The 26853-nt window shown below is 37.1% G+C and overlaps 1 protein-coding gene and 1 long non-coding RNA gene across 6 annotated transcripts in view; one reads left to right on the plus strand and one right to left on the minus strand.

The window, feature by feature from the left end:
• On the plus strand, positions 1-24313 carry PSMA3 (proteasome subunit alpha 3). Its single transcript, XM_029236643.1, has 11 exons — positions 1-145; positions 2718-2800; positions 9108-9231; positions 11917-12018; positions 12097-12170; positions 14420-14492; positions 16008-16073; positions 19017-19063; positions 21080-21147; positions 22268-22332; positions 22723-24313. The coding sequence occupies exons 1-11, from the start codon at positions 125-127 to the stop codon at positions 22765-22767; spliced, it is 768 nt and encodes a 255-aa protein (XP_029092476.1). The 5' UTR covers positions 1-124; the 3' UTR covers positions 22768-24313.
• The window catches only part of LOC114903640, a 15264-nt gene continuing 12452 nt past the window's right edge, over positions 24042-26853 (minus strand). For all 5 annotated transcript variants that reach the window (XR_003795771.1, XR_003795770.1, XR_003795769.1 and 2 more), the window contains one exon: positions 24042-24932. This is a non-coding gene — a long non-coding RNA (uncharacterized LOC114903640). The remainder of the gene's footprint in view (positions 24933-26853) is intronic.

Raw genomic sequence — 26853 nt, forward strand, 5'->3', positions numbered from 1 at the left:
CACAGAGAAGGCTATTGGTGGAAAGAACAGCCAATGAGAGAGCCTGTTACTCGTCTGCGTGCTGCAGGGTAGGGGGATCGCTTTAGATCCTGCAGACCTAGGCGTCCCCGTGGGTTTTAGCGCGATGAGTTCAATCGGCACCGGGGTGAGTTCGTTGTCTCTTGGCGTGATAGTCTACATAAGGATTAGCGTGGGAAGGGAACGCGGACGGACCGCGAGGGGTGCGCCGGCCCGGGGTGCGCTGGTACTTCCTGGAGGCAGGTGGGCCGCTTCCAGTTGCGCGGTGGACCGGGGGGTCTTTCCGACGCTGATTGCTAGGCCCGCGTCTGCAGTGACCGTGGCTTGAAGCTTCTCAGCTCAGGTGTGGCGGGCTTGCCGCGCAGCAGTTAGATTTGGAGCCGCTTTGGGTTGCTGAGTCACTTTCTTTAATCGCTTAGGGAAACCGAAAGTGAAAACTCGTGGGGCCTGAAATTGTGTGTGAGTGAAGGGTTTGGGCGACAGTTAGCCTCTTGAGAACCACTGAGGCAAGGCGGCTTGAGAGTACAAGGGCTGAGACGCCGCTTTCCAAGGAACCCCTTTGCAGTTCCTGGGGTGCTGCTGCCTCACGGGGATTCTCTGTCTTTCCTTCGAGTGTAGTGATGGACCGCTCTGTATGAGTCCCTGGAGCCTTCTCAGAACTGATAAGAAAAATAGTCTAAAAAGCGGAATCGGAAGAATCCTTTCCATTTTTCCTGTGTCTCAGCTTTTCCTGTACAAATTACTTAACAGCACTATGAGGTGTCAGTACCGTTAAGCGTTTAAATGGTTAGCTACAGACTTAACCGCTTCTGATTTTGAAGAGACAGTTCAGGATTTTGGAGTTGGATTTGTTAACTTTTTCGGCCTACTACTTTCCTTTGTCAAACAAACTGCATATATGCAATCTTCTGCTTACTCCTTTTATGTATTTCTCCATGTAGAAAATACAGTTTTTGTTTAGAAATATTTATTGGTGGTTTTCACTAGAGACATTGAATGATGGGTTTCTCAGTTCATTTTATACTCCTACTGTGCACAAGACTTATACTCACCATTAGGCCCAAATACTGGTTTTCCGAGTTTGATAATACGCAACTTATACTTGGAATGGTTTAATCTATTCGGTTATGAGATGCTAAGATTGTCATGTCGTTTTTGGATTAGTTGATGCTCAGTAATGCCTGTTGTAGCAAATTGACTTTGCAACTACATTAATATTACCTTAGATTAATAATGTTCTAAAGGGTTCTACAAACCCTTTAAAAATATTTGATAATATAACCAGGTGAGATATTTCGGTATTACAGTGGTAGAGTTAAGGATCTTCATTTAACAAATCAACAGACTGAGACCAGGAAGCACCACTGTTGAAGACTTACCTCTTGTCTTTACTTGTCCCAAGAACTCTGGATATGAAGAGCTGTCTTCTTGACATTTCTCTCCACTTGATTAATAGCCATTTCAAATGACATGTCCAAGGTAGATCTCTGGGTTTTCTTTTTCCCTTGCCATTTTGCATCTCCTACAATTTTCATTTCAGTGAATGGGCAAGTTCTAGTTGCGCAAATGAAAAATAATCTATGATGCACTTTTAATTTTTTTACTCTACTCCTAGGGCCAATCCATTAGCAAGGTTTTTTTGATTGTACCCTCCAACGATAACACCTTCCATCTCTTTTTCTATAGTCTAAGACACTACCTTTGGGATACTTAACCTCTGCTTCCACTCTTGTTCCCTCTCGAATTAATTTTCTAGATGAATTAATTTTCTAGATGAACAACGTTTTAAAAAAATTAGACATAACCTCTCCCCCTTTCCCCCCCAAACTCCAATGACTTTCTGTTGGATTTAGAATAGAAATGTAAACTTCCTACTCCAGCCTAAAAGACTTAACATAGTTTGGCCCTTATATGCCTCTGATATAGTTTACTCTTCTGTTTACCACTTATGGTGCTCAAGATACAGTGGCCTTATTTCTTTTTCTTATTGTGCTCAGCTTATTTCTACCCTAAGGTCTTTTATGCCAAATACCAGGACGCTCCTCCTCCATATCCTAAATGACTAATTACTTGTTATTAATTCTAGCTTAGCCTAAATAACTAAATATAATTGCCCCAACAATGCCTTACTTGATCAGGTAGTCTGTGGTAGTCCCTGAGACTATCACTTCACCCTGTCTTATTTTCATCATAGTACCTTTTCTGATTTACTGCTGTATCTTCAGCTCCTAGATTTGTTCGTGGTCTGATTTTTGAAGATGAAGGACTTCTAGAATGAGTAGTCTTTGTATTTCCTTATAGTGACTAACATATAATAGATGCTTATTAAATGTCTGAATGCTAAATGATGTGTCCAAGGTCCCTCAGTTTCTTAGTGCCACAGCTATGAATTAAAATGCTCCAATGCTGTTTTTACCATAGCAGTTTTTTCAGAAATGAGCCATGTCCTGTGTGGGAAAAGTTCTGACTTGATGCAGGACTTGTATCCATTGCTTTTCTAGCAGAAATCTAAAGTGTATAACTTTGTCTTAGCTTCTGTTGCTGCTCTGACATGCTTCCCCTTTCTCTTTAAAGCAAAATCTGTGTTGAGATTTAACACACATTTCTGATGTGTAAGCCATTTAGGGGAAAAAAAAAGTGTAAGGTTATTACTGCCAAAGATACATCATTATAAGCTTATTATTGCCTTTTCCTCCTAGTATGACCTGTCAGCCTCTACATTCTCTCCTGATGGAAGAGTTTTTCAAGTTGAGTATGCTATGAAAGCTGTGGAAAATAGTAGGTAAGAAACAGTTTTACTTGAAATTACCATGTTTTAACCAGGTATTAAATGTCTTCTTTTCTATATTTTTGGTAATTAGGGTTTGTTATGTTACTTTGGCAGAGAATAATATACGCCCTAAAATAATCTCAATTTATTAGTCATTTCCAGATCTCTGTTTAGGCCAGATCTTTCCATGTGCCTATATTTTCAGTTGACTCCAGAATTATCCACTTAGACATTCTGCCAAGTCTCAAATGGAGTGTATAAAACCAAATTCATCAACATCTTTGCTAGACCTTTTTTCCTTTTTCAAATTCCTGATACATATCATTGTTTTCCTTGGCCATTAGGATTGTGACTTTATCGTCTGATCTTTTATTTCCTTGTGTTTAAATGTCCTGTGCAGTTGGTCACATGATCATCTCAGCAGGGATGTTTTTTATTTTTCTCTTCTGCTGCCATACTCCAAAAGGTGTAGGATCACTAAGATATTTTCCCGTTGGACTTATTTCCTTCACTCTGTCTTTTTTTGTTTAGAGTAATTCACTAAAATGATTCCTTGCCACCACTGTAACATCTTAGTTGAATTACTGGCTTATTGACAAATTCTCTGAGTCTTTTTTTTTTTTTTTTTTTTTTTTTTGCGGTACACGGGCCTCTCACTGTTGTGGCCTCTCCCATTGTGGAGCACAGGCTCTGGACGCATAGGCTCAGCGGCCATGGCTCACGGGCCCAGCCGCTCCGTGGCACGTGGCATCTTCCCAGACCGGGGCACGAACCCGTGTCCCCTGCATCGGCAGGCGGACTCTCAACCACTGCGCCACCAGGGAAGCCCTCTCTGAGTCTTATATTGAAGAATTTTTGCAATCAGTTATATGATCTTTTTTTTTTAATTTTTTTTTTTATACAGCAGGTTCTTATTAGTCATCCATTTTATACACATCAGTGTATACATGTCAATCCCAATCTCCCAATTCATCCCACCACCAACACCACCCCCCACCGCTTTCCCCCCTTGGTGTCCATACGTTTGTTCTCTACATCTGTGTCTCATATATGATCATTTAAAAAAAAATCATTTCTAATTGAACATAGTCTGCACAAACTGGTTTCATTTTTAATTTTTTTTTAATAGAGTTTGTTTGTTTATTTATTTATGGCTGTGTTGGGTCTTTGTTGCTGCGCACAGGCTTTCTCTAGTTGTGGCGAGCAGGAGCAACTCTTCATTGCGGTGCCTGGGCTTCTCATTGCGGTGGCTTCTCGTTGCGGAGCACAGGCTCTAGGCGGGCAGGCTTCAGTAGTTGTGGCACGGGGGCTACAGTAGCTGTTGCTCACGGGCTCTAGAGCGCAGGCTCAGTAGTTATGGTGCATGGGCTGAGTTGCTTAGTTGCTCCTTGGCATGTGGGATCTTCCTGTGCCAGGGCTCGAACGTCCCCTGCATTGGCAGGCAGATTCTTAACCACTGAGCCACCAGGGAAGCCCCTTTAATTTTTTATTGAGGTATAGTTAATTTACAATGTTGTGTTAGTTTCAAGTGTACAGCTCAGTGATTCAGTTATATATATATATATATATATATATATATATATATATATAAATAATCGTATTTTTGAATCTAAAGCAGCTTTGGGATGAAATAAAGGACTTAAAAAATTTTGTTCATGACATCTCATTCAGATCTCAAAAAATTTTTTTTAGGCCTACTAAACAAATGGTGTTGGTGTTTGAGCTTGGTGTTTTCATTATAATGAAAACCTGTGTAGTAGGGAAATGTTTCCAGAATTTTAGAAAAGTCCACGTGTAGATGTAGTTTTTTCACTTTCTACTAGTATCTTCGATATTTGATTATGGAAGTTTCATGAGGGTAGAGACTGTAACTGGTCTTTGCATGGGCTAGCACGTAGCCCTCAGTAGTTACTGAATAAATAAATGTTCATTTTTTGTTCCATTTTCTGGGTGGTAGAAAGAAGGTATGTGGATTTCTAATGGTTTATGAAATAGTATTTTAAAGTTTTTGAGCAAAAATATATTTTAAGTCTTCTTACAGGATTTGTTAATGAAGCTAGTAGATTCTCTGTTTAAATGTATTATTATAGATATTGTTACTTACAAACTGTCAGTATCTGATAATATAATAGAAGTAAGGCTGTTAAGAATTTTAGGGTGCACTGTATTTGTCGTTGTGTACAAGGCCTGAAAGAGTTCAGAAGAGAGTCAAATTCAAGAAAAAAGTTGACAATAAAAAAATTTAAAAATTAAAAAAAATGAAAGCAAATAAGTGTACTGGGGAAACTGGACAGCTACATGTAAAAGAGTGAAATTAAAACATTTTTTCACACCAGACACAAAAATAAACTCAAAATGGATTAAAGACCTAAAAAAAAAAAAAAAAAAAGGAAAAAAATAAGTTGACACATTTTTTTTCCTGTTGGTAAAAGAAGATAGGCTCATAGGCCAAGGAGCTGGAGAAAGACTTGAGGAAGTCATTGTTTTTCTCTTCCTCCTTTGCATTCTTCCATTTTCATTGGTGTAAAAAACTGGTGGGAGATGTCTTAACTAAGAGAAAAACTGGAGATGCATTTTGAAGTCATCTGTAACCCAGAAAATTGAGACTAGCCTGTGAGGGTCTGTGTATCTTAGTAATTTGTTTTCTATAAAGTATTTCTAAATATGGTTTAAAACAGTTACATTTAAGCAAACTTGAAGAAATATAATTTTTAAAAATGGAAACATTAAAAATTAATGTATTTTTTTCTGCATAAAGAAAAATTACTAGGAAAGTTCCTCTTTTAAAGGGATCTGTGTAACTTGGTATGATGGAATACTGGATGAGGATCAGAAGATGTGAATTTTTCTCCTAGCTGCTGCCTAATGGTAATATTATATAGGTTTCCACTATTCAGTCCTCTGAATGTTACTTTTCTGTCTGTAAAATTGGGATGTGGACATCTAACCTAACTACTTCATATACCTTACCATAAGAATGAAATTTGAAAATGTTTGTTTTGTGGGCACAGAAAGTAGAAAATAGAAAAATTACATATGAATTTTCTTACGAGTCTGGCATATAAACTGATAGAAAACATTTAACCAAATAATTTGATATGATTATATTCCTGCATTAAAAAGAGATAAATTCTTTTTTAAAAAATTTTTTATTTATATTACTATTTTTTGGCCGTGCCTGTACAGCATGTCAGATTTTAGTTCTCCAGCCAGGGATCAAACCCATGCCCCCTACAATGGAAGCGTGGAGTCTTAACCACTGGACTGCCAGGGAAGTCCTGGAGATAGAAATTCAATCTCGGGAATTTAGAAGGCAAATACTTTTGAGTACCTGTTACGTTAAGCATAGGAACTACCAAAACAAATAATTGACATATAAGTGAATACTTAAAAACATTTTATTAAAAAAAAATATATATATATATCATGATCAAAACTATTTTATAAAAGTATGCTCCTAGCAGGTAATATGCAAAAGGAAAAAAGGGGTAAAATTATAATCGTTCCCTTTAGCCTCATTTAGGAGACAGGATATGAAAGGAAGATTGAGCAACATAACTGAAAGTCTAGATTGTTTGGAACAAAAATGTACACAAAATTTTGGTCTTAGGACCCCTTTATACTTGGAAAAAAAAAATCACTGAGGACCTTGAAGAACATTTAATTATGTAGGCTGTAGGTTCTATCAATATTTAACATCACCCTGAAGAGCATTTATTTATGCAGGTTATTGGTTCATCAATATTTACCATATTAGAAATTGAAACTGAAAAATTAAAAATACTTATAAATTCATTTAAGTAACAGTAATAAACACAATTGCATGTTAACAAATAATTTAAATTAACATTTATTAAAATATTTGAATAACATTAATAACTTTTTTTTTGAAGATGTTGGGGGTAGGAGTTTATTAATTTATTTATTTTTGCTGTGTTGGGTCTTCGTTTCTGTGCAAGGACTTTCTCTAGTTGTGGCAAGTGGGGGCCACTCTTTATCACGGTGCGTGGGTCTCTCACTATCGTGGCCTCTCTTGTTGCAGAGCACAGGCTCCAGATGCGCAGGCTCAGTAGTTGTGGCTCACGGGGCCTAGTTGCTCCGCGGCATGTGGGATCCTCCCAGACCAGGGCTCGAACCCGTGTCCCCTGCATTAGCAGGCAGATTCTCAACCACTGCGCCACCAGGAAGCCCATTAATAACATTTTTAATGCAAATTACTTTTCCAAAACATAGAAAAAAATGTAGTGAGGAGAGTGGCATTTTTTTACATTTTTGTAAATCTCAATAATTAATTGAATCTTAATTAAAGAGAGTCTCATATCTCCTGCTTCAGTATGTTGTTACTTTTGTTGGAGCTTGTGAAACAAATCAGGCTTCATGTTGTTTTATGATACTATACCAAAACTGGACAAATGTTAGTTTCTTAAAGATTAGTTGCAGTGTGGAGTCAGAAAACATAACAATGAACTTTTTCTACTTTTACATTAAAATCTGTTGGGCTGTCTTACACTTTGCATGTTTTACCCGTCAACATTGTGAGTTGGTCATTTGGAAAATATTGGTTCACTGAGTTACAACAGAGCTTCCAAATTAGACATATTTCATTATAAACTATCAGAAATATCACACTTTTTTTTTTTTTTTTTTTTTTTTTTGCGGTACGAGGGCCTCTCACCGTTGTGGCCTCTCCTGCTGTGGAGCACAGGCTCCGGATGCGCCGGCTTAGCGGCCAGGGCCCACGGGCCCAGCCGCTCCAAGGCACGTGGGATCCACCCGGACCGGGGCATGAACCCGTGTCCCCTGCATAGGCAGGCGGACTCTCAACCACTGCGCCACCAGGGAAGCCCCTGTCTTTGTATTTTTATGAAAATAATTTTGACCTCACAAACCACACTTTTAGAACTTTTAGTTTAGAAAAAAGAATGTTTTAGGTTCTGAAAGGTGAGGAAGATGATGAGTTGGGATAATTGGGAATGGCTACCTGAGGCTATTCAAGTGACTTTGCAAAAGTTTGTGGAAATTTATTTAAATGGGCAGTGGTGAGGAGGAAGTGTATTCTAGTACCCAGGATATCCGCAATAAAGACAGAAAAGCAAAAATGAACATTAAGGTGTTTGAGGGGTGACAGTGAGGTTGAATTTGGTAGAGCACAAGACCTCTATAACAGGAAACTGAATTCGCTAGATGGGCTTTGCAGATTCTTGGGGAGTGCTGAAAGCTGGGCCAAGGAGTTTAAACTTGAAAAGATACCTGAAGTGTGGGGGAAGGAGTGTCTGCAATTCTTTACATATTTGTGCATGTGGCTCAGCTCATTTTTCTGGTTGTTTCTCTTTGTTAAAAGAATTAGAAGGTTAAAGTAATTCATGTATTTTCATCTTGAAATGGCAATGTATAATTTCTCCACCTTTTACTTCAGATTATTTTTTGATCTACTTTGTTTTAAACAGCTGTACAAAATGTTTATTCTTTTACACTTAAATAGTAAGCAACACATGATTATTGCAGAAAAAGCAAAAGAAAGAAAAAGAATTGTAATCTTTCCACCGAGAATAGTCACTGGTAACTTTTTAGTTTGTATGTAGCCTGTCTTTTGTATGCATATTATGTACCATTTTTTTTTAAATAATAAATTAATTTTTTGGCTGCGTTGGGTTTTCGTTGCTGCATGCCGGCTTTCTCTAGTGTGGTCAGCGGGGGGCTACTCTTTGTTGCGGTGTGCGGGCTTCTCATTGCCGTGGCTTCTATTTGTTGTGGAGCACGGGCTCTAGGTGCATGGGCTTCAGTAGTTGTGGCACACGGGCTCAGTAGTTGTGGCTTGCGAGCTCTAGAGCGCAGGCTCAGTAGTTGTGGCGCACGGGCTTAGTTGCTCCGCGGCATGCAGGATCTTCCCTGCCCAGGACTCGAACCCATGTCCCCTGCATTGGCAGGCGGATTCTTAGCCACTGCGCCACCAGGGAAGCCCTTACGTACCAGTTTTAATTGCACATGACTTTAGTCGGCATTTGTTGTAAGATGGCTAATATATGCTAGACACTGTGCCATTTGGTACATATTTTGTTGGCATCTTTTTTCACTTATGTATTAATATCTTTCCATGTCATGATATGAGATTTTTTTGGTCACATGATTATTTATATGGATCTAATTCATCACATTTTAGACTGTCCTTTCTAGTTTTCAAATGTATTTATTTTAAAGACTTGATATGCTTTAAGAAACAAATTTGCCTGTTTTTGTGGTTTTTTTTTTTTTAAACTTGGGTTTACAAAGTTTCTTTTATTTTCAGTTAAAAAAATTGATTTTCTTCTACTTGTTTCAGTACAGCTATTGGAATCAGATGTAAAGATGGCGTTGTCTTTGGGGTAGAAAAATTAGTCCTTTCTAAACTTTATGAAGAAGGTTCTAACAAACGACTTTTTAATGTTGATCGGCATGTCGGAATGGTAAGGTTACATTTAAAAATGTTCCTTTTTGCCTTGTCCAGTTTCTTGTGAAGTAACTAACTGGAATATGTGAAAATGTGATTGTTAAGAACCCATTTAATACTTTAGCATTGAGGCAGAAACAGCAGAGAGCAGCTATAGAAGTAATCAGAAAGTTACTGGTTTGTGAACAGCCCACTGTCTAAAAGGAAGGTAGCATTCTTATTGTATAACCTGATTGGAGATAGATATGAAAAACCAAGTTGCCTTAAGAAAAGGAGGGGAGGGGGGAGGGGTGAGAAGTATGGGTTAAAAAGAAATCTTGGCAGTATAGAGCAATGAAGGTACATGCTTGAGAGGCAATGAATCTTTGGCTTTTTGTATCCCTTCTGGGGATCACTGTTACACTGAAGATGTTATCAGAAAGAGAAGACCTTTATAGTAAGGTGGAGCATCAGGAAAGGATGTCTGATGAAGGGAAAAGTGAACACATGCTTTCTAGTAGCTTCATAAGCATCAGTATTTATTTCATGCAGCTGGTATCTTGAGTGACTGCTTTGCACAGTTGCAGGCCAAGACATAGATACATTACTGGTATATACTGAAGTCATCCTATATAGATGTCAGACTTTCTTCAGTAAGAGCAACAATCCAAAAAAAAAAAGAAAAGAAATGATTTTTAACTTTGCTTACTGAAAAGTCGAGGAAGAAAAGAGAACACTGTGTGCTAGGTACTATGCTAGTTCTTTACATAAATTATCTCATTTAATCCTGACAACCCAGTGCAAGTAATATTAATCCCATTTTTACAGATGAGAAAAAGACGCACAGGTGGTAAAGAAATATGCTGGGATTCATACTTGGGTCTGCATGGTCTGTGTGTTACTCTAGAGACCATTCTGCAGGGTGAGATCCTGTAGGATCCACTCATTCTGCTGAAATACTAGTAGCTTTGTTATTTCTAAATGAGATGTGTTACAAACACAAAAAGGACTAGCAAAATATAGCCAGTAAACTATAAAGCTACAGATAAAATTTTTTTGTTTTTTTTGCTTCTTCAGATTTTTTTTTTTGAACTTGTTTTCTCTCCTGAACAAATTTATTATTGCCAGTGAAACTGGTATGTTTTCTTGAAACTTGCCAGATTATAACCTAGCTGGTATGAGGTAAGGAATCCTGCTTTCTTTCACTTAAAAAAACTTTAGATAGGTATATTTTGGAAAAAAATCATATATGCTTATAAGCACTTTAGTGATGGAAAGAATTTTATCATCCTAGAATTTTCACATTTGTCCCATTTGTTATTTAAAGCCAGGAAATTGATGGCATTCCTTATAGCTGGAAATTGGCAAAACATTAGACATTGAACAGGGTTGGAGAAAATGAAGGATTAATGTTCTGTCTCCAAGTGATTTGATAAATTTTTAGACTCCACAGTGGGTTTTATCCAAAGCAATGGAAGATTGTTTAAATGGTGAAAATTACTACCTGGGTATCCTTGTGGAAGTTATTCTAAACAGCAGTTTTCTAACCTGAAAAACTATGGTGGTAATAGTACCTACCTACCTTCATGTATAATTATGTAAAATGCTTATTAGCATGTAATGAATGATCAATAATATGTTAAGGATTTTCATCATTATTACTACTACTAGGTAGCAGTAGAAAAAAAGGCTATTAAAAATTTTGATAGTACTTATTTTTAAATTCTGCAAATCTTCTGTGCCACTGGTTCCCAGTACCCATAAGTGTTTCAGTAGTTTTTTCTGTTTCCATGGCTTCCCTAGACCAAAAGAAATACCCAGTGGTTCTGTTTATTATATATGTAGGTCTAAACAGCTAAGTGGTTGTGTCCTAAAAACTTAGTAGCTGTAAAAACAAAACAAAAACAAACTCACCACATACAGCAAAAGAAAAATATTTTTATTTTTAAACAGTCACAGTTAACTAATGTGTACTGCACAACTTCTTAAACTTTGGAATTGGATTACATGCCGCCCCCCACCTCCACCCCGTTTCCTGTTCCGCATTGTTTTTTGCACAGTACTTATTTTATATCATGGCAACCCAGCTTTTCAACGAGCAGATGGCAGTTAAAAGAATGTAGAATGATCTAATGTTGAAACCGTTAACTACTTCAACATATGTTTCCCCCAAACTTAAAATGCCCCACAACTCTGAGTTCACTATAATGCCCTGGGATGTCTCAGCACGTGGTTTGGTGATTACAATTCTAAGCCACCAGATTTGTGGTTTGTCATGTTTTGGTTTGGCATTACAATTTATTAGTAAGCTGAAAAAGGAATTTGAGGTTGTGCCTTTTAGGTGAAAACTTTTAATAGCTTTTTGAACACAGAATGGCTTTAAATAAAGGATCAGTTCTAACCAAAACAAATGGTTATATTCTTCTTTGTTGTTGTTTTGTTCTTTATAATGAAGTGGAGAATGGGGAGACATGGAGGTTTTTCTGAATGTGATCAATGGACAAAACAATGTAGTCACACTTGGGAAATTTCCAAATTGTAATCCCGTACTCAAGCATCAAAATGCCAGAATGCCTTGTAAAGAAAGACCTTTAAGCCAAACAGATTTATTCTAATGGTGATACTTGTTAAAAATATCAAATAAGCCTGTAATAATTACATACTTTCCTTGATTTGTGATAGGAATGTTATCTACTGAATTGGTACTTTATTTTTCTTTCAGGCCGTAGCGGGTTTGTTGGCAGATGCTCGTTCTTTAGCAGACATTGCGAGAGAAGAGGCTTCCAACTTTAGATCTAACTTTGGATATAACATTCCACTAAAAGTAAGCTGATAACATGTTGAAGAGCCTTTGGAACAGAAAGAGAAGAGTATTAATAAGCTCTTCTGTTTTTCCCCACAGCATCTTGCAGACAGAGTGGCCATGTATGTACATGCCTATACACTCTACAGTGCTGTTAGACCTTTTGGCTGCAGGTATGAAATTTACTGAGATGTTCAGTGATATCTGTACTGTAGGTATTTGTTTTCTCAGAATCTAATTAGCCTTTTATACCCTTAAAAAATGAAGTATCATCAAGAAGTATTAGGGCAGTGATTAAATAAAATGATGTACTTAAAAATAAAAACTGAAAGACTATGTAGATTTGGACAGGATAAAACACAGAATTCATAGTAATATTTTAATCTAATTATAATAAATTCTCTGGAGGAAGGTGGTCAAAAGGTATATAAACTTTTTTTTAAACTAATTTATTTTTGGCTGCGTTGGGTCTTCGTTGCTGTGCACGGGCTTTCTCTAGTTGCAGCGAGAGGGGGCTACTCTTCGTTGCAGTGCACGGGCTTGTCATTGTGGTGACTTGTCTTTGTTGTGGAGCACGGGCTCTAGGCATGTGGGCTTCAGTAGTTGCGGCGCATGGGCTCAGTAGCTGTGGCTCGCAGGCTCTAGAGCGCAGGCTCAGTGGTTGTGGTGCACGGGCTTAGTTGCTGCTCCGTGGCATGTGGGATCTTCCAGGACCAGCGCTCAAACCCATGTCCCCTGCACTGGCAGGCAGATCCCCAACCACTGCCCCACGAGGTAAGTCCCAAAAGGTATATAAAACTTTTTTTTTTTTAATTATTATTATTATTTTTTGCGGTATGTGGGCGTCTCACTGTTGTGGCCTCGCCCGTTGCGGAGCACAGGCTCTGGATGCGCAGGCTCAGTGGCCATGTCTCACGGGCCCAGCCACTCCGCGGCATGTGGGATCTTCCCGGACCGGGGCACGAACCCATGTCCCCTGCATTGGCAGGCGGACTCCCAACCACTGCGCCACCAGGGAAGCCCTATATAAACTTTTAAAGTACTAGGGATATAATGTACAACATGATGACTATAGTTAACACTGATGTGTGATAAAAAGGAAAATTTTTAATATAGTAGATCCCTTAGAGTTCTCCACAAAAGGAGGAAGTTTTTTTTTCTTTTAATTGTATCTATATGAGATGATGCATGTTAACTAAACCTATTGTGCTAATCATTTCACAGTGTATGTAAATCAGACCATCATGCTGTGCACCTTACATTTATATAGCAATGTATGTCAATTATTTCCCAATAAAACTGGGGGAAAAATTATCTGGAACTAAACCCAAACATTTTCAGGAAATGGCAGACTGATTTTAAATATATTCCATGTTGTTACTATTTAGTAGCCAATTATACTGACACTTCAGTTTTCTCATTAGTTTCCATCTGATATACTTTAAGCAATAGGTCAGATGTTCTTAAATGGGATGTAGCTGTTACAATATTCTGCACATGAAATGATAAGGCTGGTTTCTTTTCTAGTTGTAATTTCAAAATATCAGTAATTCATATGATTTTTTAATACCCTAATTTTAGTTTGTTGAGCATAAAAAAAATGCATTGAACCAATTTTCCTGCAATTTTTATGGCAGGAAAATAAATGGAGGAATACCGGGGAATAGCCAGAAAAGAATGAAGGGTGGAACAAGAGTTTTAGGTAGTTTCAACGTATTCACATCAGGAATTTTGTCCCCTTGGCTTTTTCATGTTTATTCCTTTAGCTGTTGGGCCCCCTTATTACTTGTCCATCTATCAGTACTCCTTTCTCTCCACTGCTATCCTCTCAGGAAAGTTTCATCAGAAAGTTTAATACTAAACAAAGGCACATGAATTGTGAAAAGTTTTCAAGTATATACTAGTTTTTATCCAAACTACATTATCAAAGTGCTTAGTATGAGTTATATGGGTATTAGTAAATATTTGTCTTAGAAAGTACAATTGCATTTTTATCACAGTACTTTTTATTTTTTAAATTTTATTTATTATTATAAATTTATTTATTTTTGGCTGCATTGAGTCTTTGTTGCTGCGCACGGGCATTCTGTAGTTGCGGCGAGTGGGGGCTGCTCTGCGTTGCGGTTCGCGGTCTTCTTATTGCGGTGGTTTCTCTTGTTGCAGAGCACGGGCTCTAGGTGCTTGGGCTTAAGTAGTTGTAGCTTGCGGGCTCTAGAGCGCAGGCTCAGTAGTTGTGGCGCATGGGCTTAGTTGCTCCGCAGCATGTGGGATCTTCCTGGACCAGGGCTCGAACCTGGGTCCCCTGCATTGGCAGGCGGATTCTTAACCACTGTGCCACCAGAGAAGCCCTATCACTGTACTTTTTAATACTTTTCTGGTATTAAGAATCATGGTTTAAAATTACTAATTTACTTTTATGTAGTTTCATGTTAGGGTCTTACAGTGTGAATGATGGTGCACAACTCTACATGATTGACCCATCGGGTGTTTCATATGTGAGTAGTTTTGAATCATCTGAAATTGTTTCTAGTTTAATGGTCTCTCATTAGCACTTAAATCATGTATTTGGATTATATGAGGTTTCTTTAATATTCATTCAAGGAAGGTAACATTTTTTCTTGTTTTAACATTAATGACAATAACCTATGGATGTGAGGCAGAGGAAGATCTGTGGCTTTTTTTTTTGTTTGTTTTCTGACCGAGCCATGCCACATGCAGGATCTTAGTTCACCCAGCAGGGATTGCCCCCTGCATTGGGAGTGTGGAGTCTTAACCACTGGACCATCAGGGAAGTCCCAGATTTGTGGCTTTAAATATGCTATTATAGAAACTGCATAGTGAAGATAACATCTTGAATATGTGCTATTTCCTTTATTACTACAAATATTAGCAGTATCTTAAAAATGAATGTAAAAGTGAATGTAATGCCGTCCTTTTTTTTTTTTTTTTTTGCGGTACGCGGGCCTCTCACTGTTGTAGCCTCTCCCGTCGCGGAGCACAGGCTCTGGACGTGCAGGCCCAGCGGCCATGGCTCACGGGCCCAGCTGCTCTGCGGCATGTGGGATCTTCCCGGACCGGGGCACGAACCCGTGTCCCCTGCATCGTCAGGCGGACTCTTCAACCACTACGCCACCAGGGAAGCCCAATGCCATCCCTTTTAAAGTTTTGTTTTTGTTGTGTTTTTTTGGCTGTGCCACACGGCTTGTGGGATCTTAGTTTCCCACCCAAGGATCTAACCCAGGTCCATGGCAGTGAAAGCCTGTGTCCTAACCACTGCACCACCAGGGAATTCCCCAATTCCCTTTTTAAAAAGGATTTCAAGTGGGATTTCTTGGACCTTTCTCTAATTACCTTTCCTTAAGTGTCTTCTGAGATTTTTATTATACTCATTAAAAAAAAATGAAGGTTCTTTATGTTTTGTCATTATACACTGGTTACACAAGTAAAAAAACCTTTACAGTATAAATTAGGGGATTCCCTGGCTGTCCAGTGGTTAGGACTCCGTGCTCTCACTGCTGAGGCCCCAGGTTCAATCCCTGGTTGGGAAACTAAAATCCCACAAGTTGTGCTGGTGTGGCAAAAAAAAAAAAAAGTATATATTCACACACACATAATTCATATGTATATATTAAAAAAAGGCTTATTTAACTCTTAGGAATTATTTCTTTCTCTCAAATAACTTCCATTGTCAGAATGCTAAAATTTTTTCTATTCCTGTCCTCAGAAATGCTTCTAGTTCATGAAGTGTATATATATAATGAAATAATTTGTTTTTCTTTGGATATACTTCTTGAAAATAATACAGATTATTCTAGATTTAAGTTATTTTAATTTTTTTGAGTCCCTTGGTGGTCATTAAAATGTCTTTTGACTATATTTCTCCAGATGTGCTTTTGAATGTCATTTAACAACCTTTCATTAACCTTTAAATAAACAGTAGTCATTAATGACTTATGATAGTATATTAATTTAATAATACATATGTATTTTTCATGTATGTTTTTAAATAGGGTTATTGGGGCTGTGCCATTGGCAAAGCCAGACAAGCTGCAAAGACAGAAATTGAAAAGCTTCAGGTAATACATATTTACTGCTTGAAATTTTGCTATAGCATTATCCTCATGTGGTGAAATTTTACCACCACAAACTAAACCTTTTACTCCAAGTGTGGTTTGCCATTTTGAGTAGAGCTTTCTGAAGCTAGTAGCTAGGTGGCTGAGTAGGAAAGCTGTTAGCATATTACCTGTACAGTTGGGTCATGGATCCCTTTATGGTTTTGGTGGCTGCTTAATCCAAAAAAAATACAAACAAATCTTCATATAATGTCACAAAATCCTTGAAGCCCATTCATGGAGCCCTGTGACCCTTAGGCTGAGAACTTTGCTCTTTTATTGTATCATTTCTTCCATCTGGAGAACAGCTTTTGTCTGTGGAAGTCTTACACATTAAGAGTCTGTGCTCCTTTGCTTCTCTTTCCTTTTTGTTCCTAGCTAAATAGGGCATGGGAACCCATCATCTATTAGTGTGAAAAAGGTTTCTTAAAAATTTGCTGGCTTTCCTTTTAGCCATAAATTGATCAACTTTATATTGAAACAGTACCCACCAACTCTTCATTGCTTATCAGAAACTTCCCTAAAAGACAGGCATATGATTCATCAACATTTTGGTAAATTACAGTGAGAAAAAATTTTATATACATTTAAATACTAATGCTGTACTGGAGCCTTGCTCAACTAATTATTCAGCTTATTTAAGGCTAGGTCCTAGAAAACATTTTTTTAGTGCTTGGAATTTAATGCCAAGTTCTAGACCTATAAAAGCCTAATTTATGTTTGGTATTTTAGTATTGAGAAAATTGACAAAAGGACTTTAGAGATCACTTAGTCCAAGTCCAGCCCTGGGTTAAACACACTGGCTAGAGTCATAGAACATTGCTTATGAACAATTCACAGACCTAATAACTCTTAGACCAGTGTTCTTTTCCATTATATACTCCCTGGTTTGTGCTAAGTTCCTGTCTTCTTCTATCTTCTCTTTTGCTTTGATCTCTCCGTAGTATTATGTGGAAATTTGAAAATAGATTGTTTAGTACAATTATCCTTTTGTCCTCTGTGGTTAAATCCTAGCAAGGAATGGGAATACTAACAAATCGTACCTAAGAATTGAGAACGATTACTTCTATTGAGGAACATGTACACTTAATGATGAAAACATATGCTCTAAATCAGAGGTTAGCAAAGTGGCCCACTGCCTGCATTTTTTTTTTTAAAGTGAAGTATAGTTGATTTACAATGTTGTGCTGATTTCTGCTGTACAGCAAAGTGATTCAGTTATACAAATTCTTTTTTTATATTCTTTTCTATTATGGTTTATCATAGGATATTGAATATAGTTCCTTGTGCTGTACAGCAGAACCTTGTTTATCCATTCTGTATATAATAGTTACATCTGCCAACCCCAACCTCCCACTCCATCCCTCCCCCAGTCCCCTCCCCCTTGGCAACCACAACTCTGTTCTCTGTGTCTGAGTCTGTTTTTGTTACATAGATAAGTTCATTTGTGTCATATTTCAGATTGCACATATAAGTGATGTCATATGGTTATTTGTCTTTCTCTGACTTCACTTCATATGATAATCTCTAGTTGCAATGCTTTTTAAAGTTTTAGTGAAACCCAGCCATATTCAGTCTCTGGCTTTTGCCCTAGTACAACAGTGGAGTTTAGTTGGTGACGGGGACCAAAGACCATATTCCAATAAGTCTAATAAAATATTTACTACTTGGCTCTTTACAAAAAGAGTTTGCCAACCCCTGCATTATTCTGGTCTGCTTTTCTGCTTGTGTTCTGTTTTACCAAGAATATAATTTTATGAAATAAACTTTACCAACATATATAAAAATATTTTTGACATTTAAGATGTATCTTTTCAAGTTTAAGTCTGTCTTTGTATGTTACAATTAATATACTAAATATAGAACTTCAACATGTAAGGGCAAAAGTATGAATATTGATATTTTCCTTTTCTTCACTCCCAGTTTTAACATGACAAAAATTAATCATCAGAAAAGACACTGTACAACAAAATATCTCCATCTAGATTGAGTGAACAGTTGTTATTTTCCAATATTTTACCTATTTGTATAAGCTGGGGCATCAAGATTTCTAAATATAAAAAAAATACCAAAAATAAATAATAAGCCTAGATATACACCTCAAGTCTGGACTGCTGTATGACTATATTCATTATTTTTCGCCATTTTCCATCCTCCTCCACATATCCAGAATATGAACACTAGTTTGCTCTTTGTTTGTCAGTTGTGTTCAGAAACACATACACCTAAAAAAATTTTTTGCATTGGTTACTTCCAGTACCTACAGTACAGCAGACTTTTCTGCTGGGCATTTAAGGGCTGTTTTTCTACCCTGATTTCCAAATGTTCACTTTTGCTTTGTGCCGTTCATTTATTTTCCTCAAAATCAAATCAGATCCAACTAAGACTCCACTCAGATCTTGGTTATTCAAAGCTTTCCCTGACATTTTGCATTTTTGTCTTGAACAGTTTCATGAGGGACAATTTATTTCACTCCTTCATCCCCCTCTAGAATATAGAAGGTATTCGTGGTTTGTTTACATTTTATTATCCTGAATTGGCTATAAAGAAGAAAAGAAAAAACATTTCTTTGCTAATGTTTTAAATGTCAGGGTCTGCCTGTGAATAAATTCATAAAGGAATCTAGATTTTTATAAACTTTAGTATTTTTCAAAAATTAGTGGTGCCCAAGGGTTGTCCAGAATATGTTTTGGCATAATCATTAAAAAACATTACACTGTAAATAAAAAACTTTGGTTCTGGTCTTTTTGTATTTCAGGTTATTTTCTTTGGTTTTATATCTGAGAATCTATCTCAGGAGCATGGGGTTACTGATAAAAGTTGTGGAAAGAATCTGGAAAGTTACACAAGTGGAAAGCATTCTTCTTTGAATCATAACATAATGAATATATATTTTATTTTCTGTAGATGAAAGAAATGACCTGCTGTGATGTTGTTAAAGAAGTTGCAAAAATGTAAGTTGAAATTTTCCTTAGCATTGACAAAAATATTTCACTTGACCTTACCTTATACATTAATCCTAAGAGGCCGTTTTGTTTGGAAATAACTTGTTGCATAAGTTTTAGAAGGTGAATCCAACATTCTCAGAAGACTCATTAAGGAGAATATCCAAGTGACAATGAATAGGATGGGGAAAAATAGCTTTTGACAAAATATACTCCTGTTCAGGTGACAGAATTCAAGAACAGGAGGATATAGTGAACCTCTAGGGACTTCATTTGATAGCTCCCGACTTCTTAAATCTCAGAAGTCCTGATAATATTAACCTTAGCTTACAACTTTAAGGTCTACAGCTAAAGTTGTAACAAGATGAGAAGAGCAGTGTTTCAAAACATCTAGAAATAGCTGAAGAAAGCCTGAAATAGTTCATATTACAGTAATAATAAGCAACAACAAAGCCAGTAAAAGCTCAGTGAACATGCTTCGAAGTCCATGATTTTTCTTTACATCAAAGAATGCAGGCATTTGGTATTTCAAAAAATCTAATAAAATGCTGGTGTTGCAGCCAGCTTTTCAGAGTTAAAAGTAATAAATGTAATATTCCAGAGAATTCACAGAGAATTCTAACTATTCCACATTAGAACTACATGAACACGGTCTAGTCAGCATTTTGTGCACGTGTCTCAGGTTTTACATCTAATAACACATGCAAGGGAAAAAAAGGTCTTGGAGGGCTCTATTATATAATAATAAATATACTATTTGAATGGTACCCTTAATCTCTATACTGATGGTTGTAGCAAAGTATTAAAATCACAAGTGTTTTATAATTTTGTACTAATCGTCCACCACTCCTGCTACCCTCACTTCCCACCCCCACCCCCCTTTACCATGAGACCCTTCCCCCCTTTCCAGTTGTGAAGAAGCAGAATCCATTCCATTCTATGACTGTCAGTTAATAACAACCTAGGGGACACTGGCAACTAACATATAATAGAACTAGTTAAAAAGTAAATAATCCTTATTGAATTGCACAGCAGTTTAACATGATAACTCAATTTCCTTCACTGAGAAGTCTTCTGGAAATCAGTTCTTCCTGCACCTTTTATGTTTAAATATAACACTAGACTCTACTTTGTTCCGTGTAGGAAAGCCATCCCTTTATCATTTAATAAAATGGAGCACTATGCTTATTTTACTTAGTTCTAGCAATTTTAAGGTGCTTTCTTAAAGCAAGGCTTTAGGAATACTCTCCAAATTACTTTTGTTACTTTGTTGTGTAAGATGGTGGAAAGTATAAAATAAGAAAGTTTTGCTGATACTTTGTTCTTACTTCTACTTTAATATGTTGTGTGACAGTGCCTTCTTGCTGGCAGCAATTTGTCATGTACTGTTTGAAGGCCAGGTTTAAAAATATTCCTGCCAAGAAGGTGCAGAACGAAGAGACCACTAATTGTAAACTAATGAATTAGTTTGTTTAAAAAAATACTGAAAAGGCACACAGGGAATGATGGCCTTTTCCCATTTCAATGTATGTTCCTTAGGAGGTATCTTTCAGGTATGTCTCTAAAAGAATGTATCAAGGGCTTCCCTGGTGGCGCAGTGGTTGAGAGTCTGCCTGCCGATGCAGGGGACACGGGTTTGTGCCCCGATCCAGGAAGAGCCCACATGCCGCAGAGTGGCTAGGCTTGTGAGCCATGGCCGCTGAGCCTGCGCGTCCGGAGCCTGTGCTCCGCAACGGGAGAGGCCACAACAGTGAGAGGCCTGCATACAGCACACACACACACAAAAAAGAATGTATCAAAATAAACAACTTGGGTTGTAAAGGTGTAAGGTATATTGAATCCTTTGTAGTGAGTGTTTAATTTTTTTATCAGTCCTAGTGTAATTTTCATAATAGACTGTATATAATGTGTGTATCATTTTATAGATACTTATATTAGGAATGGCTGTTCTAATTTGCTGAGCTGGGTGCATGAACTATGTATGTAGATGACCAAATGAATGTTAACGTCCTCTTTCTGTTCTAGAATTTACATAGTACATGATGAAGTTAAGGATAAAGCTTTTGAACTAGAGCTCAGCTGGGTTGGTGAAAGTAAGTTATTTTTCTACATTTATTTGCTCTCAGAGTCATCTGTACCAAACGTAATGTACTACTGGGTGCCTTATTTTTTCTTAAAAACAACAAAAAATTAGTAATGGTGTATACACATATAAGAGTACACAAATAACAAATGAATTGATAACTGTCACAACATGGATACATTCATGTAAATACTGTTCATTTGGCTTGCTGTACAGTGTTCTGTTGTCTGAAAATAACACTTTATTCATCTCCTCTTCTGTTGTTACACCGTTAGGCACTTTCCAGTGTTTGTTTACTGTAAAATGAACAATGCAGCTGTGGACATCTTGTACATCTATTGTGGTACACATATGTAGTAGCATTTTAGAAATATATGTTAAGAGTGGAATTGCTGGGTCATGAAATAGGCACACATTCAACTGCAATATTGGCCACAATGTGTTCTGACCACTGGGTGCCCTTCTAATACAAACAGAGCCAGAACAAATTTAGGAGGTACTCTCTTTTTGAAGGAAAAGCTCTGCTTAATAATTGACTAAAGTTGTGAGTAGTTTATTTACTTTTTTTGAAACATCCATTGCATTTTTTTTTTTTTTTTTTTTTTTGCGGTACCTGGGCCTCTCACTGTTGTGGCCTCTCCCGTTGCGGAGCACAGGCTCCGGACGCGCAGGCTCAGCGGCCATGGCTCACGGGCCCAGCTGCTCTGCAGCAAGCGGGATCCTCCCGGACCCGGGCACGAACCCGTGTCCCCTGCATCGGCAGGCGGACTCTCAACCACTGCGCCACCAGGGAAGCCCCATTGCATGTTTTAAAAAAGAATTACTGGGAAATCACCATTTTTCTTTCTAGCATGGCAACTGTAGGGCTTCAAGGACAGCTTTTAAAATCTAACCGTGCTGTGAATGAATGCTCAGGACTTAACAGCATCAGGATAAATCTTAGCATAATGTATTCTTTATTATAAGAGCTAAATTTGGGCAGATTTAATATGTTATGTAGGGAAAACACACAAAGATGAGTTCAGAGAATCTGGTATTACACTTGTAGATTGGTTAGATTATATGGTATTTGCAAATCACAATTACAGTCCTCGTTTTTAATTCATTTAAATATATGGCTTAATTTACAGTAACTAACGGAAGACATGAAATTGTTCCAAAAGATATAAGGGAAGAGGCAGAGAAATATGCCAAGGTAAGCCACAGCATGAAAACGATTCTAGCTGAAGATATGGAGATACATTGAATTTTATAACCCTTAAGAGTTGAGCTGAACTGAAGGATGAAAACTTTCTAGGTTATCCTCAATGGGGATAAAGTTGCCCTGGTTCCAAAAAAAGTTTTTTTGTGCTTGTGAAAATGGCAAAGTTTTTTCAGGACGTTTAATGCTTTCATACTGTGTGTATCCTATCAAGAATATAGTCATTGATTGTTACAGCAAGATGTACTTTAGTTACCCGTTTCTTTACTTGAATGTCTTATTCTAAACCAGTGTTCATTTTCACTTACAAAGAATTTTAATGACAAGATTCAGACTATTATAGCAATGCTAAAAATTGATTTTCAACACTTTTCTCTTTAACAGGAATCTTTGAAGGAAGAAGATGAATCAGATGATGATAACATGTAACATTTACTTCATTTACTTCTATTTAACTGTTTAGCCCTTTGGATTAATACATACCCACTGACAAACTTTCATTAAATCTTTGTCTTGTAACGACTGAAGTTTGGTTAATATCTGCTTGACAAAATTGGTGGGGGTAGCTGAGCACATATTTATTCAGCATTAGGATGCTGCTTTATGCCCGTTGTAAAATTCCTTAGTTAAAATACTGCAGACAGATGCTTTGGAATCAGATTAATTCAAAACTCCATTTCTTCACTCATCTATAACCTAAAGATCATATCCTGCTGGACTGTTGTGTAAAAAGTACCTACCAACTTTGTAGGCAATTGACGCCACTGCCCAATTTTGTATTTAGTGAGATGATTGTCGGTCATCAGACACTGTTAACCTTTAGAATTTAATTTTTTTTACTTTGAGGAGTGGATTTAAGGATTCAGAAAGCCCCTATCCTGTCACTTAAAGAATTTCTTGATCTGTAAAGTTGAAATAAAAATACCCACATTTTATGCTTAAAAATAAATTAGAATACATGTGGAAACAGAACTGATACTGAGTGGAAAAATGAGTATTGGAAGAAACAGTCTGAACTCAGGCCAAGCGTGCCAGGCATACACACACCCTTTATTGGCTTCATGCCAGTATCACTCCATTCAACTGTCATGCTTTCCTGAGGTCACTGAGTTTAGCAGCAGGGTGTTGCCGGACTTTGAGCATCTGTATAAACAGCAAATCATTATACCAGAATACTTAACTACTATACAAACAACTCAAGAGCAGTATCTCATTACCATGGCTGCTTTTATGTAAAATTACCTGCTACATCTTACAACTCCTCATATATTTAACTCAGAATGACACCAGTGGCCTTGGGCAGATGCCTAAACAACTTAAGCTAGATGGATAATAAGATGAGTATCCCTAAGCCAGTCTGACCATTCTATACTTTTCCAACTTCCAAAGTATGAATGGCACATGAATCTTCTATTTTCATTGTACTGTGAGTAACTCTGTTCTTAATGGAACAGCTAATAATCCTCTTTAAAAGAACAGACAATGGTTCTAAAGAAACTTAAATCTGAGCAGCTAAGCCACCTCAAAAACATATATCAGATAAATCTAAAACTAAGCTTCTCAGCTATTAGAAAAGAAAAGCAATTGATTTTCATAAAACTATACAAAGGATTAATAAATAATCTAGGTTCAGCTGTAGGGGCACTTCGTAACTGCACCACTGAGGCATGATTAGCCTCTGGGGGGAAAAAATGGCTGGCACATTTTACTTTGACAAGATAACAAATTTATTTTCAGCAAAGACTGAATACCTTATTACTGTAAACCTCGATACTGGTACCTAGGAAAGAAAATTACAAACGTTTTAAAGAATAAAGTTTTGGTTTAGAGATTACAAATAATATTGGGTTGGCCAAAAAAGTTCATTCAGGTTCTTCCATAACATCTCTTCTATTCCACATTATTGTACAGTATCCAATTTTCATTGCCCATCACAATTTGTTTTTAAAAACGTAATGTTTTCGTTACGTAAGTAGAGAATCACAGTGCAGAAATATGGTCAAGGTTTCTTTCGCTTAACGTGGAACCCAAACATCAAAGCGATTAACATAACCAAGCTGGTGCAAATGATTTTCAACACCTGATGTGGAGATTTTGAGTATGTTGGCTTATCTCCTGCGTGGTATAACGTTGATTGTTCTGAAATTTACGTCTCGATCTGATTGCTATCAACTTGAACTGGTCTCCCCGACCATGGAGCATCATCCAGTCAGAAATCTCTGCCACAAAACTTTGCAAACCACTTTTGACACGTTCAGTCACAGCACCTTTTCCATACACTGCACGAATGTTTTGCCTTTTCAGTTGTGTTTTAACCTTTCTTGAATAAAGCATAATATGCTGCTGTTTTTTCCTTCCATCTTCAATATTAAAATGGCTACACAAAAATTCACCAATTTTGATGCTTTTTAAAAAAAGTATGCTGATATAACAGCTATCACAATACAATCTAACAAAATTGTTTCGAATGAAGTTAAAGACAACTAAGTGCTACTAAAGCCATCTTATGGAAGAAACCGAATACATTCAGATAAAAAAGCACTTATCTGATAAGACTATCCCTTTGCTTTCATTTCTGTCATTCTCAAAGGAACCTGAAAAATAAATGAGAAAAATGAAGTTGTAGGTCCTCAATATGTTTAACTGATTGAAACATTAAAATACTCTTCAAATTAAGATTTGAAAAGCAAATTAAGATTACAAATTAATATCTCATTAAAAAAATTATCAAAATGCTACTAAGAAATCAGAAGAAATCCACAAATGAAAAAAATGAAGTCTTAATGTAAAACAATTCTAATGCTGTTCCTCACCTTGGAAATGAAACCCAGGCAGAACCTTTTACTTTCCTGCGCTCTACCACATCCATATTGTATTTACTGTGCCTAGGCTATCTCTTAACTGGTCTTTCTGAAGGACTCCCACCACCTACAAAAGCAAGCCTTCTGAAGTGATTGACAGATTTCTCCCTCTCAAAGCCCTTTACACGTTTCACTCTTAATAGTTTTCAAACTATTTTTTTTAAAAGGAACTCCGAAATATGAAATAAGAGTGCAGCCTACTCTTAACCCCAACCAAGTAGAAGCTTTTGTTCCACCATTGACCATGTGTATATATCTATTACAGTGTTTACTATAGTAAAATTTACTATAATTATATAAATGTATTCCTCCTCCCCCACCCTTCCTTGGGAGTTGTTCAAGAAATCGTCTTTGTATCTCTACTGGTGAGGACACAGTATGTAATCAAATGCTAAAGGTATGTATTTTTAAAACTAAAATAACTCATACTAGTTAACTACAGGGCGAGATATTCAATATATTTAAAAACACTGGTTCACTACTGTATTGATCAGAGGCTTCTAAATTAAGACAAACGTGGTTTAAAACGATTTGAACAGATCTGGAAAACCTAAGCTCAGGAAACATAAACTTTGGGGGAATCAATTCTTTTATACCATCATGATAATGGGATTTTTCTTGTTAAAAAAAGTTGGGGCTTCTTCTCTGTCACCATTGTAACCACAATTTCAGAATAAGAAAACCAGCATCATAATTAAAACCAGGATAGTGGTTTATAAGCTAACGTAGGTTTCATACTGGCTTTGTCACTTAATAATTGTGTCACCTTGGGCAAGTTACTTATTCCCTCGTCTATAAAATGAGGATTATGTACCACTTTTAAAATGACATCAAAAACAGGAATACTTAGATATAAATTTAAATTTGTACAAGATTTTGTGTTGAAAATTATAAAATGTTGGTGAGAAAGTGAACTATATAAACAAACTGATCAGAAGACTCAGTATTGTCAGTTCTCCTTAAACTGATTTATAGATTCAATGTAAAACCCAATCAAATTTGCAAGAGGGTTTTTTTTGGGGGGGGAGGGGTGTGTTTGTGGAAAGAAATCAACAAGCTATTTCTAAAATTTATTTGGGAAAAGAAATTAGAATAGCCAAAACAATTTCAAAAGAGAAAAAGTTACAAGGCCTATGGCATCTGATTTCAAGACTTCCTATAAAATTAATGTAATATTATTAATGGAAAAGAATAGAGTCTAGAAATAGAAATATATGGTTAATTGACAAAGGTGCAAAGGCAAATCAATGCACAAAGATAGTGTTTTTCCACAAATGGTGCTTGAACAACTGGACACCAAACACCAAACCATACCTTGTACCATATACAAAAATGAACTCAAAGTGATAAAGTCAAAATGTACCTCAGGGCTTCCCTGTGGCACAGTGGTTGAGAGTCTGCCTGCCGATGCAGGGGACACGGGTTCGTGCCCTGGTCCAGAAAGATCCCACATGCCATGGAGCGGCTGGGCCTGTGAGCCATGGCCGCTGAGCCTGTGCACCCGGAGCCTGTGCTCCGCAACGGGAGAGGCCACAGCAGTGAGATGCCCGCGTACCGCCAAAAAAAAAAAAAAAATGTACCTCAAAGTCTAAAACTTCTGGATGAAAACAGAAAACCTTTGTGACCCTGGTTTAAAAAAGAGCATTTTTTCATA

This window comes from Monodon monoceros, unplaced genomic scaffold, assembly GCF_005190385.1.
Source record: "Monodon monoceros isolate NGI ecotype Baffin Bay Population unplaced genomic scaffold, NGI_Narwhal_1 Super_Scaffold_21, whole genome shotgun sequence".
In the NCBI taxonomy this organism is placed as follows: Eukaryota; Metazoa; Chordata; class Mammalia; order Artiodactyla; family Monodontidae; genus Monodon; species Monodon monoceros.